The sequence below is a fragment of the Vespula pensylvanica genome, chromosome 1 (assembly GCF_014466175.1).
Source record: "Vespula pensylvanica isolate Volc-1 chromosome 1, ASM1446617v1, whole genome shotgun sequence".
Taxonomy (NCBI): Eukaryota; Metazoa; Arthropoda; class Insecta; order Hymenoptera; family Vespidae; genus Vespula; species Vespula pensylvanica.
Genome location: NC_057685.1, coordinates 18,345,807 through 18,363,880, shown reverse-complemented (window position 1 = coordinate 18,363,880; position 18,074 = coordinate 18,345,807). Strand labels below are relative to the sequence as shown.

Below are 18,074 nucleotides of genomic sequence, written 5' to 3'. Positions count from 1 at the left end.
AGATCTGTCAAAGTGGCACTGCTCGCTGTATTCGGTGTACCCTCGCCCCGCCCAATAAGGTCATAGAGGTCATAGAGGATATTTTTTATTGGGATATGACTATCGAAGGTAAATAAGAAAGGAGATATAATTACGATGGACGCTTTCCTCGAGCATCCTACGGTATTCTAATCAAACGGATTAGTTCGCACGTTTTGTTATAGGAAAACACAGCTCATGCATCGCTACGTTTATTTGTTTGTCCTTCTTTTTTTTTTCCCTTGTTTTCATTCTTTTTTTTTTCAATCACTCTAGTATTCTCTTTTTTTTTCTTTCACAAGCACGGAGACGATCGAACACGCGAGATTGTCGATAAATAAATTATTCAAACTTGAATAATATGTATTGCAAGTAGTTGCATACAACATACAATAGATACGATATACAATAAAAAGTTGTCAAGTTCGATCGTTCTCCTATGTCACTTTGTTGAAGAGAATTTTTTTTTTTTTTTTTTTTTTGAAAGAAAAGAGTTAAAAAGTTTTCATGCTTCTACTTATCGTTGGGAACGTTATATTTATATAGAAAGCGTGTCAGGCGTTAGAGATAACGGCGGATTATATGCGGTACATATTCGATATCTTAGCATGTGGCTCGTCTGCAAGTCGGGAAGCGAAAACACAATATAAAGCACGTCACGAGTGTCAGTTTTGCTTGATACATAGAGAACGGTGCGCTCCTTCCTGTTTCATTCGAGTATACCCAGCGACACGAAAGAACGCACTTGGGCTTGAGTACGCGTATTAGAGTGCATGGCTTTTGACAAGCTGAAAAGGGCGTTAGAAAAGAGAACGCATACGTGAATGCAACGATTAACGAGACACACGTACACAAGCGACGTATGAGAAAAGAGAGCGTGTCTGAGATTGTTTATACACATATATATGTATGTGTGTATGTGTGTGTATGTATGTACACGCACACACACATATATATACATGTATATATATATATATACGTATGTATGTGTATATATACGCAAGTTTATACGTTTAAAGTGTGCGTGCGCACGTGTGTATATATGTCTGCGTGTATATGTATGTGTGTGTGTGTGTGTATGTGTGTGTATGTATATATATGGTAAGAGATGTTGAAGAGAGACATGGAAAATAGAGAGATGCTTGTAATTAAGACGGATATTACGGCATAGAGAAAATATGAGAGAGGCATGGCGAATGATCCCTTTGAGCTGCTGCTAGAGAGTATAGTAAGATATATATATATATGGATATGTGTATGTATATGTATATGTATATATGTATATATGTATGTATGTATGTATGTATGTATGTATGTATGTATGTATATAACAAGTTGACACTGATTACGCGTACTAAGAATTTACTACCTACGACAGAAGCGATGCACAAAAGGTAGGTTTGGCTGATAGAAAAATTGTGCTTGATGGAGCAAAGAGGAGAAGGAAAGAAAAGGAAGGGGTGGGGAGGGAATTAGGGGTGGGGGAGGGAAGGAGAAACGAAGAGCTCGTTTTCTTCGCGAAGCAACGAAACGTTTTTTTTTTTGCTAGGCTACTACACTACTACACGGTTTCTCCGAGAGACGGATCGAAACGAAACGAAACGAAACGAAACGAATTGAAATGAAATGAAAAGAAACGAAAAGAAACGAAACGAAAGATTCTATTTCATAGTTACTCGTTTGACTAACTTTCGAATCGGAAATTATTAAAACCGAGAATATTATTATCTGAGAGGAACTACCACCGCGAAGAAAAATACCACAATTTTATATGTATGTGTATATATACACATATATACGATTGAAAAAATAAATTATATATATATATATATAGAAAGAGAGAGATAGTGTTCTCTTAACTATATACACATACATACGCACACAAACACATACACATGTCTCTATTTAAATCGAATAGAACTAACCGTAAATACATACGTGTACAAAGATGTATACTATTCGAGTTCGTTTGTGCAGACACGTTTTGTCCCACGTAATTCGATCGCGTTCGATACGATTAATCTACTACCGATTTCCATTTCGATCGATGTTCGCAAACGAAAGGAGAGAACGCGAAGAGGAAGAGCTAAATATCGAAGAGGTAGAACGTAGAGAAACGTAGGATCGACCGAGCAGTGACCGAGAGACTTTGTTAATCGATTTCTATTACACGAGAATACACGTTCTACGTCGATCCATCGTTTCGATCCGATCGATTCTATTAAATTACGAACGATAATACACAAGCGAGTTCTATATCGTTAGACGAGGAAATGATAAATGAAATTTATTTATTAAATACCTACTATTCGCTCGCTTAATAAAGCGCACACTTAATTACGAAAAAATATATAATTACGAAAATTAGAAAAAAGAACACATAAAGAAATAGAAATATATATATATATATATAGATAGATAGATACGTAGGCATAGATAGATATAGATAAATAGATAGATAGATAGATAGATATATGTGTGTATGTATGTGTTTGTATGTTTACATATATATATACATATATATATATATATATTTATATATATGTAAAATGGACGATAGTCCAAAAGACAATTATATTCTCTATTGAGAAGATCTGTGCGTGTGCGGTGTAGCGTGTAGCAATGTGGTAAATACTGTGCGTGCGCAATCGTATCGTACGCGCGCGCGCAAGCACTGGGAGAGAGAGAGGTATATATATATATATATGTATATATGTATATATAATATGTATATATATATGTATATATATATATATGTTTGTAGAAGATATGCATGTAAAATGTCAAACCGCATGCGATCGTATAATAAAATTTATATTAAAGCACCTCCTCCTAGCTCTGTAAAAAGTAAACACTTAATGTCCTTTGGATAATTAATGAATTAGTAAATTAAATGTGTGATCGTATACGAAGAAAAAAAAGAAAATAATAATAACAATAATAATAATAATAACAATAATAATAATATAGAGAGAGAAAAAAAAAAATAACAAAGAAAATCATAAATACTCTTGGGCTTTTGAGAGCTGAAAAATGAGACACAGGTAATAGTCGCAAAAAAAAAAAATTATATAGATACGGCCAAGTATACACGTATATGGTACTGAAGCTGTAAAGAGCATTAGCTTTGTGCAATTACGCCAGGCGAGTACCTGGCGAGCGCGCGCATGCGCAAATGCTTTTCCCAAACGTACGACTGGACACTCATAAATGCGGTTTAAATGCTAACCAAAGGGAAAACTTTTCGTATTTTGCTGATGGAAAATCCGAGAGAGTCACTTTCTCTCTCTCGCTCTTTCTCTCTTTCACTCACTCACTCACTTTATCTCGGAAAGGCAATCAAAGCTTTACCAAAGGCGAGAATGAAAATCCATTCGTACGAGGGAAAAGCATTAGCGCCGCAGCGGTACTAGCCAACAAAATTAAATGTATGCGTGTATCGCTACCAGGATAGAAATCAAACGTTAATTTAAAATGACAAAAAAATATTATATATATATATATATATATATAGATAGATAGATAGATAGATAGTAAAAAAGTAACAAAGATATATATATATATGTGTGTATGTGTATAGAAAGAGAGAGAGAGAGAGAGAGAGAAGAGAAAAAAAACAACAAAAAGAGAACAACAAAAGAAAATTAAAATGAAAGATAGTACACAAGAAACGAAGAAAAAAAAAAGAATTTATATCATATATATATATATATATAAAAAAAAAAAAAAAGAAAAGGAGAAAGAAGAACAGAGGGACCACTAAGTTAAGTGCCGGCCTGTGAAAAAGAAAGTACTTGTAAATATGTACAATAACGCAATATTATGTTAATTAATGTAAGTAATGCTAATGTGTGTATGTGTGTCTGTGTATGTGCGTTTCTAGAGTCTCATACATCGATAGTATCAAAATTAATGACATCAATACTTTTCATTCACTAAGTCATTCGCTACTACGATTGTCATTGCTGCTTCTACGAGTCCCTGATTGGTCAAGCTGTTATTATCTCATTTCTTTTTTTTCTTTTTCATTTATTTACTTATTATTTTTTTTTTTTTTTCTTTCAAGTAAGTTGAATTTGTTAGTTCTTTTTTTTTCTTTTTCTTTCTTACTGCATTTTTTATTTTTGGCTCGTTTGTTACTTATCTTCCGGGCGAGAACACGAGGTTTAAAGGCGGCAGTTTTAGTACTATATGGCTACATATTATACGGAAAGCTTTTTTCTTTTTCTTTTTTGTTCTTTCTCGTGAACTCTTTTTTTTTTTTTTTTCTTTATTATTATTATTTTTTTTTGTCATTTTGTAAGTCCCCCGTCCGCCCGCCCGTCTGCCGATTTACCTTCACCGGGACTGACCTCGGCCAATCAAGGTTAAAAGTATTAATATACTAAACAGCGAAAAATCCAAACGTGTTTAAATTGATATTAATGACAGTATATTATATATATATATATATATATAAATATATATAAATATAAATATAGATATATAAATATGTATATATGTATATATATATATATGTATATATATATATAAACAGGCAGCAGGCAATTAATTCAAAGACCATCGATGATATATATAATATTTATCGTCCGGGGGAGGGTGGGGGAAATCAGGAAGTATATATATCTCTTTCTTTTGTCTTTTTTTTTTTGGATTTTCTCTTTTTTTTTTTGGTTTCTTTACTTTCGTTTTTTTTTTATCGTTCGTAAGGTGCAAGAGGTGTCGGAGGTAGGGAACGTTAGACATCCAGATGGGATAAGTTTGTCAAGATAAATGGAGCAAGTTCGATGTCAATGTAAAGATATTAGTTTTTTTTTCTCGAAAAGGTAACCCGTAGAGACGCAACTTAGATATTTTTGGTCTCACGTTAAAATTCTTATTCGATCGATATAATGAAGCCGACGATAGTAAGCATAGAGACGCAATTAGGATATTTAAATATATATATATATATACTCGTTCTCAATTCTGCAAAATAAAAATACTATATATTTTCTCGCAAGCGAAAGAGACACTACGGAAAAATTTCTTGTCTTTTGTAAGACACAGAAAAGAGAAAAGAAAAGAGAATTAAAGGAAAAAAAAAAAAAAAAAAAAAAAAAAAAGAAAAAAAAAAGAAAAAGTTGATACAGTTCCGAGCATACTTCGCACAAGTTCGTTCAACCAAAAGAGCAAAGGCACATTACAAGAAAATTTTTTTTTATATATATATATATACGTATGTAAAAAGAAATATATATATATATATATATCAAAAAAAAAAAAAAAAAAAAAAAAGAAAAATACAAGAAGACTAAAGGTAAGACATACAAAGCACACAAAGTTCTTGGTAATTATAAACGAATTGACGAGATTCAATAAACAGTCTGTGCGTTGTTTTCAGTTTCATTTATATTTCTTTTATTTGAATTCATCATCAATAAATCTCACGTGACCCGAACTTAGTGCAAGTCATCGCAGTACATCACAAATAGGTATCGTTATGATTACTATTCATCATCATTATTTAATGTTACCAAATATTATAATAGGTATTACCGTTAGACCAATTGTAATTAGTTAATAAATCGATCGTATATTTTTTTTTTTCCGACTTCCTTCTATTTGCAATATTTAATTAACGACATTACAATGCGTATATTTACTATTCACTTTCATACTCTTTTCCTCGACTTAAGGGTAAACGCGTGAAATCTGTCGTGTATTTTGACTCCAGACGAATAATAATAGAAATGTACTAATATATTCACTAGACTGACAGAAGAGATGAAAGCGATGGAGGATATGTGGATAAACGATACGCGATGTGGAAAATGAGGAATTCGTGTGATCGAAGTGTAACGAGGAGTATATATATATATAAAAAAACAAAAAAAAAAAAAAAAAGAGAAAAAAAAAAGAAAAGAAAAGAACAAAAAAGATTGTTAATTTACGTTGCACACGGGAGCGAGTCTCGACGAAACGTAAATAACAACATAGGACTCGCTTTTTGTCGTTACGTATTAATTATCGTAATCGTAATCATAATCGTAAGAATATGAATGATAATAATAATCATAAAAATAATAGTAATAGTAATAGTAATAGTAATAGTAATAGTAATAATAATAATAATAATAATAATAATAATATTACCCAGGCTGGAAATTTTTCATTGTGACCCTGCAGTTAAGTCGATATAATGATAATCAGCGCTCGTACGCGTGGCCGGCTGATAAAAGTTTGAAGCGAATAAATAAAAGGGTTACGTTGGTATTATTGTCGGCTAAAAAGTCGTTTATTTATTCTCGAGAGGTTCGGTTGTCGTACGAAGAAAAATTATTTCCTTTTTTCCCTTTCCTTTTCTATTCGTATCTTTTATCATTTCGTATCATTTTTATCTTGTTCGTTTCGTTTCGCTTTGTTTCGTTTTCTTCTCTTTCTTTTCTTTTTTCTTTTTTGCTTATTTTTTTTCTTTTTCTTTTTTTTTTTTTTTACACTGCGGGTACGGGTGTGTTAAAGAGGGACACCGAAAAATATACACTGTACATGTATAGAGAAATTTTAACTCAACTAGCGATAATAATTAGATCTCTCTCGAATGAATTCGAATGACTTTAAATCTCGTCGGCAATTGGTTTTGTTTTCTTCGACCGTGTGTCCGTGTGTCCGTGTCTCTCTCTCTGTCTGTCTGTCTGTCTGTCTGTCTGTCTGTCTGTCTGTCTGCTGCTGTCTGTGCGTGTATGTTATGGGTGTATGTGTGTGTGGACTTATGTGCGTCGTGTTCACGTGTATGAGCGAATGTATCTGTACTTGTGCTTGTATATTTGTTTACACGTGTATGTATCTGTACGTCTCTCTGTTGTATATGTGTATATGTATATATGTATATGTGTTGTGTGTGTGTGTGTGTGTGTGTGTCTGCGTGTACTTTTTCTTCTTTCTTTTTTGTCTCTTTTCTTCCTTTTGCCATTGGGCTCCGCGATACAAAATACAATTAATTAATTTGTTAACCTACCTACTATGTACACATATCACTATGTGCGTATGCACGGATGGACAGGCGCACGAGCGTCATGTGTCTGCGTGTGAGATTCCGCATACGTACATAAGATCGTTTAAAAATTTTCTGCGTTGTAAAAATGTGCAACGATTCGTATATAAGAAGTTATCAAAGAGATTCACGTACATATACATAAAAGTTCGTGATAATATAAGTATCCGAGATAAAATATGACATGTATATACGTGGACGATGATACGAACACACATAAACGAGTGAAAACCGATATCGTGCGATAAATAAAAATTCAAAATTGTATGTTATTCGATCGTCACTTTCTTTATTAATCCGCGCATATTAAAACGCAACTTTACCTCCTTCTCCTCCCCCTTCTTTCCTCCCGTCGTTCTTCCCCTTCTGCCTATACCTTTTCATTTTTCGTTTCTTTTTTCCTCTTTTCTTTTCTTTTATCTTTTCTTTGCTTTCCTTTCCTTTTCCTTTTCTTTTCCTTTCTTTTTTCTTCCTCCGTTTCCCATATCTTTTTCGTTTAATCTTATTTTCGCGCATCAATGACGCGCACGAATTATGCCTTCGGTTACGATGAAAAACGTGTCGAATTCATATTTTTCTCCGAGGACTTTTCTCCTCCTCCTCCTCCTCCTCCTCCTCCTCCTCCTCCTCCTGATACTCCTCCTATCACTACTATTACTACTACTACCACTACTACTACTACCACTACCACTACTACTACTACTCCTACTACTCCTACTAGTACTATTCCTACTCTTCTCTTTTCTCGCGAAATGTGTAATTTCCATTTCTGAACGATCTCGAAGAGTTTTTCGACCGATATAGATACCTATACTCTCCCTCTCCCTCCCACCTCCCCCCACCCCTCCTCTTCCTCTTCCACCTCTACCACCTCCACCACCTCCTTCTCTACCTTCATTTTATTCGTTCTTCGCGAAACTGCCGTACGAAACTTGTTAATTCCGCAAAAGCCGCGAGGCAAAAGAAGAAGCGATAGAGGCTCCGGGGAAATCTGTAAAACTCGAACATTATAAAAGTTGCAATGTATGCGGATACAAAAGTTCTTTTTTTTTCCTCTTCTTCTCTTTACGTTTTTCTCTCTCTTTTCTTTTCTTCTCTTTTCTTTTCTTTTCTCTATTTTTTTCTGTTTTTTTTTTTCTCTCTTCTTCTTTTTTTTTTTGTTTTCGTTATTTTCCCGTTAAGTTTTCCCTTTTTTTTTTTGCTTTTCTGTCTTACGGAAAATGGTCGCGGATATGGTCCGATAAAGTATCTTTCTCAAAATCCCCGTACCATTATATATTTCGAATTTCATAACACGTTGTTCGTCGAAACGAAGGCCATTTTTCTCGAGGATATATATATATATATATATATGTATATATATGTATATACACAGAGAGGACATACGCGCGCGCGTATGTGTATATATACATATATATTCTTATACATACCGGCGCTACTTCAAAAATATCATTTATGTCGTTTACGCCATCGCACCGAAGTCCCTTTTCGTCCGTAATACACTTAAGAAACCTTCTCGTTTCTTTATCCGCGAAGCATATTTTTTTTTATCATTTTTTTTTCATTTTTTTTTTTTGTTTGTTTTCCCTTTTCCCATTTTTCTTCGTCATCATTATTAAGAGGTACAATAATAATAATATTATTATTATATTTACGTAATACGATATTCTCTACATTTAGTTTCGTATATTAGTATAATATTCTCATTAACGTTTAGAAAGTTTATATGCAATTATACGAATTTAAGGAACTGGCATTATTAGCAGGAGCAGAAGAATTCTCTTTCTACGTTCGAGTTCCAAGAGTCACCGATGACAGCTTCATTTATGAAACGATAGTGAATCACAACCTTACAACTTAAGTATTACGCCGGTACGAACCGATCCACCGAAGTAAACAAATATCGAAAAGATAGATATAAAGAGAAAGAGAGAAAGAGTAAGTGAAAGAGAGAGAGAGAGAGAGAGAGAGAGAGAGAGAGACAGAGAGATAGTAAGGGAGAAAGAGAAAGAAAGAGAATACGTCCTCTAAACGCGAGAAGAGATCGGTTACCCTTGGAAGATTTTTATTCAAACGTTTTTTCCGTATTTCCACTATATTTTCTTTTCTCTTTTCTTTTCTTTCCTTTCTTTTTCGTTTAGTTATTTATTTAGTTATTTATTTATTTATTTATTTATTTATTAATTTTTTTTTTTTAATATATTCATTGCACGTTTCTCAATTCCTCTACTTCTACTTTACCATTTACTTACTCTGCTTTTATTCTTAAGACTCGACGATGATAATAATAATAGTAATGATAATTATTATCCGTAATCGTACGTAATGAGATATAATAATAATAATAATAATAATAATAATAATAATAATAATAATAATAATGATAATAATAATAATAATAATATATTATAATTGCAATCAATATAATAATTAATTATATCATCACTGTTTTGTCGTTGCCATTATTTAATTATCCGACTTATATACTCCTTATCAATTTACAATTTCTACGATATCTTTAGACCTCTTTGTGTTGTTCACGCGATTCATCTAAGAATTCTATAATAAATTATTTTCGTGCGAATAACTCTTCCCTTCTTATCTTTCCTTTTCTCTTTCCCATTTCTTTTCATTTCTTTTTTTCATTTTCATTTTCTTTTTCTTCTTCTTCTTCTTCTTTTTCTTCTTCTTCTTCTTTTTCTCTCATCACCCTATTCCCTTCGAAAATTCAATCGTATCTATTAATCGTTCCCTTTCGAATCTACGCGAGAGAGCTGTCAAACGTTGCTTTCCTATACCGTCTACTATTTTAATTGTACTCCGTATAGTACATACACATAGGTACGATACATACGCTATATTTATATATATATATATATATTTATATATATATAGTTCGTGTCTCGATTTCTATTTCTTTCTTTCTTCCTTCCTTTTTATTTCTTTCTTTTCCTTTTTTTTCTTTTTTTGTACTCGGCTCAGAGTGACCAAGTCAGCGGATATTCGATCTACAAGAGCATTTTTCTCAATAAAATCGGATAGACACATACACACACACATATATATATATATATGTATATATATATGTATGTATCTTCTAGACAAATCGTCCTCTTCGATTTCTCTCCCTCTTATCTTCTTTTCGCTGAGCACGACTTCCGTTCTTTCCTACGCTTTTTTCCTCTTTTATTATACCGAGAGAAACGCGCGCGCCCTTTTCAAGTTTTCTCCTACTTCTTTACTTCGAAACTAACACACGAGTACGGAGCTACGTGTACGTATGTATGTAAATATCATCTCGTAATTTTACATATACATTCATACATATATATATATATATGTAAGTATGTATATATATATATAATATTATATACTATATTTATATTATTTATAGAACTTTGCAATCTTAGCTAGGCATCCGACGTTTTCGTTTCCACGATCGTGCGTAAAAAAAAAAAAAACCGGACAAGAAAGAGCCAGGGATCTTTCGATTTCCAGCCTAGGCTAATTTGTTTTCTCTCTTTCTTTCTTTTTTTTCCATTTTCTTAATCTTTTTTTTTTGTTTCTCATTTCTTTTTTTGTTCTTTTTTCATTTTTCCTTTTTCATTTCCTTTCCCATCCTTTTACTTATCGTAAAAGGAAATGATAAAAACGACATAGAGCTAGCGTTCGATCACCGCGAAATGATCGTCGGATATCGATCGATCGAGGCGTTTTGATCTAGATCGTATCGGCGAACCGAATTCGATCGAAGATCGATAGGGTAGCTTCGATCGATGAATGAGACGACGGTTTCGCGATCGATAGGGTTTTTGGATGTTTAGGTGGAGTGTGATATACCGTTGGATAAGAAAGATACAAAGAGAGACAGATAGATAGATAGACTGAAAGTAAGAGAGAAAGAGAGAGAGACAGAATGAGAAAGAGAGAGAGAGAGAGAGAGACAGAGAGATAGAGATAGAGATAGAAAGAGAAAGAGAGAGTGAAGATGGTGAGATGTGAGGTTTCGGAATAAGGATAGGTGAAGGAAAGAAGATAAGGGTTGATTAGATCAAAGGTGGATAGATATAAGGTATAATTGTGAAATAAGGGAAAATAGGAGAGCGGTAGTCGTTGGTAGAAGACGAAATATTCGACTAATAATAGGCATGAACGTAGACGATGTTGTGGATCGCGTGGTGATGGGCGTGAGGATTATGTAGAGGCGTGCAGATGGAGGTGGTCGCGGTGGTGATGGTCGCGGTCGGGGAAGGTGGGTGATTGACAGATTGCATCGTGGATACGGGCGACACCTGATTGGGGGGACCGGCCGGCACTTGGTACACGGTATTGGGCGCGGCCATCGGGCACCTTGAGGCCCCGGCTGCGCCGTGTTGGGCCCCATGCTGTTGTTGTTGTTGTTGTTGTTGTTGCTGTTGTTGTTGTTGTTGTTGAATGTAGTTTGGTGGTTGACATACCTCGAAGCGGTCTGTACGTGGCATCTTCTGCGGCATCGCTACCGTCTGCGGGACGACGCCGAGTGGGCTGCCGACTCCCGTCGGGTCCGCCGGGCCCATTATCGCCGGCATTATCGGGCTGGGCGCGAAGTACGGGTTGTACGCGTTGCCCACCTGCGGCATACCGGTCAGGTACGGATTCGTTGCCTGCGAAAACACACCCCGGAAGGTATCCAGGTAAAGCGGATTAGAACGCAAATCTCCCACCTTCGCTCCGTCTTTGCATCTCTCCCGGTCGCTGTCGCTCCATTCCTTTTTTTTTTTTCATACTTTGTTTTTTTTTTTTTTTTTTTTTTCTTTACTCTTTCAAACCGCGCGAGCATCCCCTTTCCTCTGCTCCTTCCTCGAGACACACCGTTCGGTACGTTTTAACGATGGAACGAGGAGAGAAAAGGACTTTCGCAGCGGAGAGCTCTTCTTCTATTTTCTTTTCCTTTTTTTTTTTCTTTTTTTTTTTGTTTTTTTGTCTAATTTCTATTTTCATTTTTTCCTTTCTTTTTCCCAAACCCCTACCCTCCCCATTCTCGTTTCTTTAAGTCGCGAACAAACCCCAGAACGAAGCGTTTGCTTTTGCAGCGAAAACTAAGTTTCCAGAAGCGAAGGCAGGTCATTTCAAGCGTAAATCGCGACTATCAGCGCAGACGACCGTTTTCTTTTCTTTCTTTTCTTTTTTTTTTCGTTTTTGCTTTCTTTACTCTTTCCTCTCCTTTCTTTTTTTTTTTTTTTATTTTTTTTATTTCTTAAATTTCTTACTTTCTTTATCTTTTTTTTTTTTTTTTCCCCATTTTTATTCTCGGTCGTTCGAGAGACCTCTAACGCACTTTGCGCGCTCCTTCGGATTCTCCTTTACGCGGAGAACTTTTTGCACGGCACTGCTTGTCACGTTCGGTGAAGGAAAAAGAAAAAGAGAGAGAGAGAGAGAGAGAAAAAGTAATGGAAAAGAAAGAAAATAAAGAATGATACATAGTATAATTATCATCATCGTTTTGAGATATCAATTGTGAAGATCGTCAAAAGAGAAAAAGAAAAAGAATGTTTATCTGTATCGTCGAACGTGACAGGCGTCTCGAGCATTCTCACTTCGACTCTTCGAGATCGTATTAAAAAACACGGAAATAAATACGAAATTACTGAGTGCTTGCTTTCTAAAGAAAGAAAAAGTTAAATTGAAACGAGGGAAGAAGGAAAAGTAAAAAACAAAAAAAAAAAAAAAGAGAGAAAGAAAAAATAAAAAGAGAGAAGAATAAAGAAAGAACTGAAAGAAAAAAAAAAAAGAAAAAAATAGAAAGAGAAAAAAAAAAGAAAAGAAAGAAGATTAAAATTTGAAGTAACGCGTTAAAATCTCGTAGAGTCGAAAGAGAGAGAGTGAGAGAGAGAGAGAGAGAGAGAGAGAGAGAGAGAGAGAGATAAATAGATAGTTAGATAGATAGATAGATAGATAGAGAGATAGAGAGATAGAGAGATAGAGATAGATAGATAGATAGAGATAGATAGATAGATAGAGATAGATAGATAGATAGATAGATAGATAAAACCGCGCGATATGTGCATGCTTTTATTAATATCTCTAAAAGAAAAACTTGTAAAACTTTGTACGAATTTTCTTTCTCTCTCGATAAACAAACCAACAATATCTTGGTCTTGTGAGGCATGCAAATAAAATTTTTCTCGAACTTACGGTGCGGCGCGCTCTTTTAAAACAAAGTTTAAGCTTTCGTACAAAACGCTTACTAGTAACAGGCAAGATGGTCGCGAGATACGTACGAGGACGAGAGAAAGAGAGAGATAGATAAAAAAAGAGAGAGAGAGAGAGAGAGAGAGAGCACGTTTTCGAGTAGGTAATAGTTTCTCATCCCTTATACGGGAAAGTCCAAAATGTAAAGACCTTTAATTTTCAAAGGTCTTGCATTCTCTTTAACGCTCTCGTCGTCGTCGTTCTCGTCGCGACGTTTAATTAACTAAAAAAATTAGTGGAAGCCAACCAAAACCAGGAGTTACCATAAAGGCGTGGGTAGCGAGAAGTTGCTGCTGGATTTGCTGTTGAAGGTGATGGTGTGGTGCCGGAGGTGCCGGGGCCTCCTGTTCACCAATGACGTAATTGGAGAACACACCAACAATCAACCACAACCACGTGAGCCACAGCGGCAAACATAGGGGACAGACAGGCAGTCATACGAGTAGTATAGGGTTCGATGTCACATAGCATCGACTATGAATGTATGTCATGATATAAAAAGCGGGTGGGATTTTTATGTACTTATGTGTATATATAGATATATATGTATGTATGTATATATATGTATAATAGAGAGAGAAAGAGAGAGAGAGAGATAGATAGATAAGTGTGTGTGTGTATATATATATATACATACATACATACATACACACATACATACATATATATACATATATATATATATATATATTTATATGACTAACGCGATATATACTTTTAGAACTTTGATGTAGGTAACACACGTGTAATATAGAATTAAAGAATATACATTTAGATAAAAGTACATTGGAACACGTATATAAAAAAGATCGTAAGATAAGTTCGAATCGAATTAAATGATTGAAAATATTCAAGTAGGAAAAGAAAAAAAAAAAAAAAACGAGTGTCAAGAGAGAGACGTTCCCGCGGCATCTAATCAATGCGCGCACCTACGTGCGAGCATGCGAGAGAGACAGATCATATAATCGTTAACGTTATATTTCGAGATACGAAGAAAAAAAAAACAAAAAAAAAAAAAAAGACAAAAAACAAAAAAGAAACAAAATGCAAGAAAAAAAAGGAAAAAAAAAAAAAAAGAGAACAGAGGAATCGTTACAACCGGACTGAAATACGATCTAAATGTTTCACGATTATATTACGATATAAATATGTCGACTGTCTATCGAAATACGTGGATATATCAGGCTCCTAGGAAGTGGGGACGACACTGACCAAAAACATGCGGCGTGCTAAATTTTACTCTTAGGAATTCATCTCTCGGTGCAATGCCCGCAGAAAAAAAAAAAAACGAACGCAGGTGAACGTGTACGGTGAGGCCATTTTCGAACATCAAATCTTAGAAAAGTTTCGTCAAATGGAACTTCAAGTAACGTTATTTAAACGAATAATAAAATTCTTAATAAACGTTTGACCGTTTCTTTGCATGGCAAATAGAGAAAAAAAAGAAAAAAAGGGAAAAAAAAGAAAAAAAGAAAGAAAGAAAGAAAGAAAGAAAGAAAGAAAGAAAAAAAATGTCTCCATTTTTCTCAGCGCACCGTACACGATCTTACACGGCGTTGCCTACCAAGAAAAAAAAAAAAAGGTATCTAGTGGTATAAACCTCTCGACTAACACAGACAAAAAATGAAAACTTTTCGATCGTGATGAGATATTATTATAATATATGTGGATGTGTGAAAAGAGCAGAAGTGGTGCAACGATTGTTGTATTAATTGGTTGACGTACCACTGCTGGTACCTGGCCAGGCACTAATGGTTGACCAGGCGTTAGGCCCATTTGTTGCATCAGCGCGTTCTTCAGGGCTAAGTGATTCCGTCCGTTTATCAAAAGCTGGTCCTTAAGGTGTTGAGGAGGATGGAAGTATTTGCAGGGTGGCTTTTCCCGATTACATCGGCCCTGAAACAAACGAAGAAAAAAAACTATAAAGATTGTATGAAAATATCTATATCCAAAAAGTAATATTTTAACGATAATAGAAAACTTCGTCGACTTAATAGGGACGGTTTTCCTTCTTCTTTTTCTTTTCTTTTTTTTTTTCTCTCTTCTCATTCAATTACGACTCAAGTCAAGTTAAAGTATGTAATATCATAAATTCGCGCAATTTTGTAAATGCTGAACAAGGCGTACGTCCTCCTCCCTCCCCTATACTCGCAATATCTCTTTCGCGTAATTCTACGCTCTACTTGTTCCCACTGCAATACGAAAAATACCATAGTCCATGAAATACATAGTTTCTGCGAAAACGCTGCCGGAAGAAATACTCTCGGCGTGGTAACGTCTGTGTCTGAAATTTATCGTAGTCAGCTGTTTCTACTAAAGTAAGTAAGTAGTAGTAGCATAGTAGTAGTGTAGTAGTAGTACAAGTAGCAGTAGTAGTAATAGTAAGAGGACGGGTGCCCGCACATCCATCGGTATTTTCGTAAGATAAATGTATCTGTTTTTAAAATTAATTAAATCCGATGTCACTCGGCAAAAGCTTGGGTCAAAGGAAATGTCAACTTCTTAGTTTAATCTGTTCGTCTCGCGTTACGAGGACTTGACTACTCGTTTTCAACCATACAGATCCAATTTCATACGGACGGTTCTATCGAAAATCCTTTTATACGATGAACTTGTTAACGTCCTGTTCTCACCCCTCTTCTTCTGTGCACTCTCCCAACTCCACCCTATTTCCCACCCGTTTCACTTATTTCATCGTTTGCCTTTTACAAATTCCTAGTTCCTTAACGAGCCATCTTTCGTGACTACCCCTTTTGTACGGCTTCTTTATAGAACGAAGGAAAGTTAAGGAACGATGAAACTAACGATCTTATCAGAACTTTCCAACTATTTTTGTTTCGTGATACAAATGGGTACATAAGAAAGATATTCGAACGGGAAGAGAAAAGAATAAAAATGAAAAAGAAAAAAAAAAAAAAGAAAAGAAAAGAAAATAGCCAATACGTGTAATCGATGAAACGATAAAAACGATAGAGAGATAGGTACGCCATTTACTTCCTTCACGATCTACCATTAAATCTAACACGATATAATCGTGAAAAATTCGAACGAACGTTGTAAAAGGAAAAAAAGAAGAATAAAAAGAAGAAAGAAAGAAAAAACGAAAAGGGACTCGCGAATAATCCGCAAGAATTAAGTAATAAAGCAATGACAGATATATACGTAATACATTCGTACATTATTATTCTTAAATTAAAAACGCACGTTTATAGAACAATCATGTAACAAATTATAATACCATCATGTAACGATACAAAAGAGAAATAAGATAGCAAGATCATAAAAAGAGCAATAACTCTTAATCGGATAATTTATAAAGGTACGAAGACGATAGGAACACATTGGGGAAAGTACGATTAAGACTACTACTTCAATTAAGAAGACTTTCCTTGGGGGTTGTTAGAACGGTGGTAGAAGCACGAGGATGAAGATAGGTAAGGGGGTTGGAGGAGTGTACAAGAGAGAGTCTCTCCTCTTTGAAATATTCTCATATGTAAGTAAGGTAGTAAGCGTGCATACATTTTCTCCTTATTTGAAATTTATCCGTAATGGATAGATCTTCTAAGATACGAGTGGATGGTTAACGAAACCAATATTCACGAACGAGTTTTACTTTCGCATAGTTACCTTCTTGCTCTTCCTTTTTGCTCAGTTTCAAACAGATTTTTAAATTACGTTCTTTTTCTCTATTCTTTCTTTTTTCTTTTCTTTCTTTCTTTCTTTCTTTTTTTAATTTCAATTTCAACTTTTACGTACGAAATGAACACACACTCTCTCTCTCTCTCTCTCTCTCTCTCTTTCTAAATAAAAAAGGAAACAGACATTTAGAGAGATAAAGAGAGAAAGATAAAGAGAGAGAGAGGAGAGAGAGAGAGAGAAAGAAGAAAGAATTTCTTTCAAACTAGAGAAAGTGCGAGTTACGGCGAAACGATTTGAGTGCTTACTTATTTGCTTGATAATACGTAGAAACGAACTAAACGAAGGTACGAACAGACGAACGTTTTCGCGGAAGAACAAAACAAACGTAATGTTTACGTTTACCGGTTTAGAGTAATATCATCGTTGTAGTAGGAGCGCGGGTAAGCGTGAAGGCAAGTTGTTACGGCATTGTTATCGTACACAAGTACCGTCCCCTCATTTCGAATTTATCCATAAACGAAACATACTCCAGCAGAAGTGGCTCATAATATAGCTAGTGCGCAAAGGATCTTACTCCTCTCTCTCTCTCTCTTTCTCTCTATTTCTCTATCTCTCTCTCTCTCATACGTAAGTTTGCTCGTTCGTTCGTTCGTTCGTTCGCTCGCTCGCTCGCTCGCTCGTTCGCACGCTCGTTCATAACTCGGGCGTCGGAGCGAAGTGTAACAGGGTTTAAGGGTGAGTTGCGGGTGCTGTTACCGTTGCTGCCTAGACTGCTGCAAGGTCGGAATACGGAAGTGGTACGAAAAGGGGAGAAGCAAGGAGTAACCTAGGGAGCATGAAAAGGAAGAAGGCGGTGGTGGTGGTGGTGGTGATGATGGAAGAAGGAGGAGTAGAAGTAGGAAGAGAAGAAGGAGAAGGAGGTGGAGGAGGAGGAAGAAGGTCGGTGGGTGTCGTGGTGGTACTAATTAGACCTTAACAATATTAGTTCAGGTAAGATGTCTATATAGAGGATGGGAAGTCAACCACACCAGTGGTACCAACATCAGCAACCCCCTGAAGCGCGTTCGTGCTTTCTTACGAAAATCCAGTGGCTTTTGATAATAACAGCTTGCGAACGTAAACTCTGATGGTAGTGTAAAGAAAAGACAGACAG

The 18,074-nt window shown here is 35.3% G+C and overlaps 1 protein-coding gene across 22 annotated transcripts in view; it reads right to left on the bottom strand.

The window, feature by feature from the left end:
• LOC122631257 (mediator of RNA polymerase II transcription subunit 15-like) overlaps window positions 1-18,074 on the bottom strand; it is a 379,865-nt gene that overhangs the window by 19,821 nt on the left and 341,970 nt on the right. For 17 of the 22 annotated variants that reach the window (XM_043816735.1, XM_043816755.1, XM_043816744.1 and 14 more), the window contains 3 exons: window positions 15,008-15,178; window positions 13,546-13,626; window positions 11,509-11,694 (listed from right to left, as the gene is read on the bottom strand). In XM_043816735.1, the coding sequence (XP_043672670.1) occupies window positions 11,509-11,694; window positions 13,546-13,626; window positions 15,008-15,178 (438 nt within the window). The remainder of the gene's footprint in view (window positions 1-11,508; window positions 11,695-13,545; window positions 13,627-15,007; window positions 15,179-18,074) is intronic. The other 5 variants (XM_043816805.1, XM_043816853.1, XM_043816880.1 and 2 more) reach the window with 2 other exon arrangements.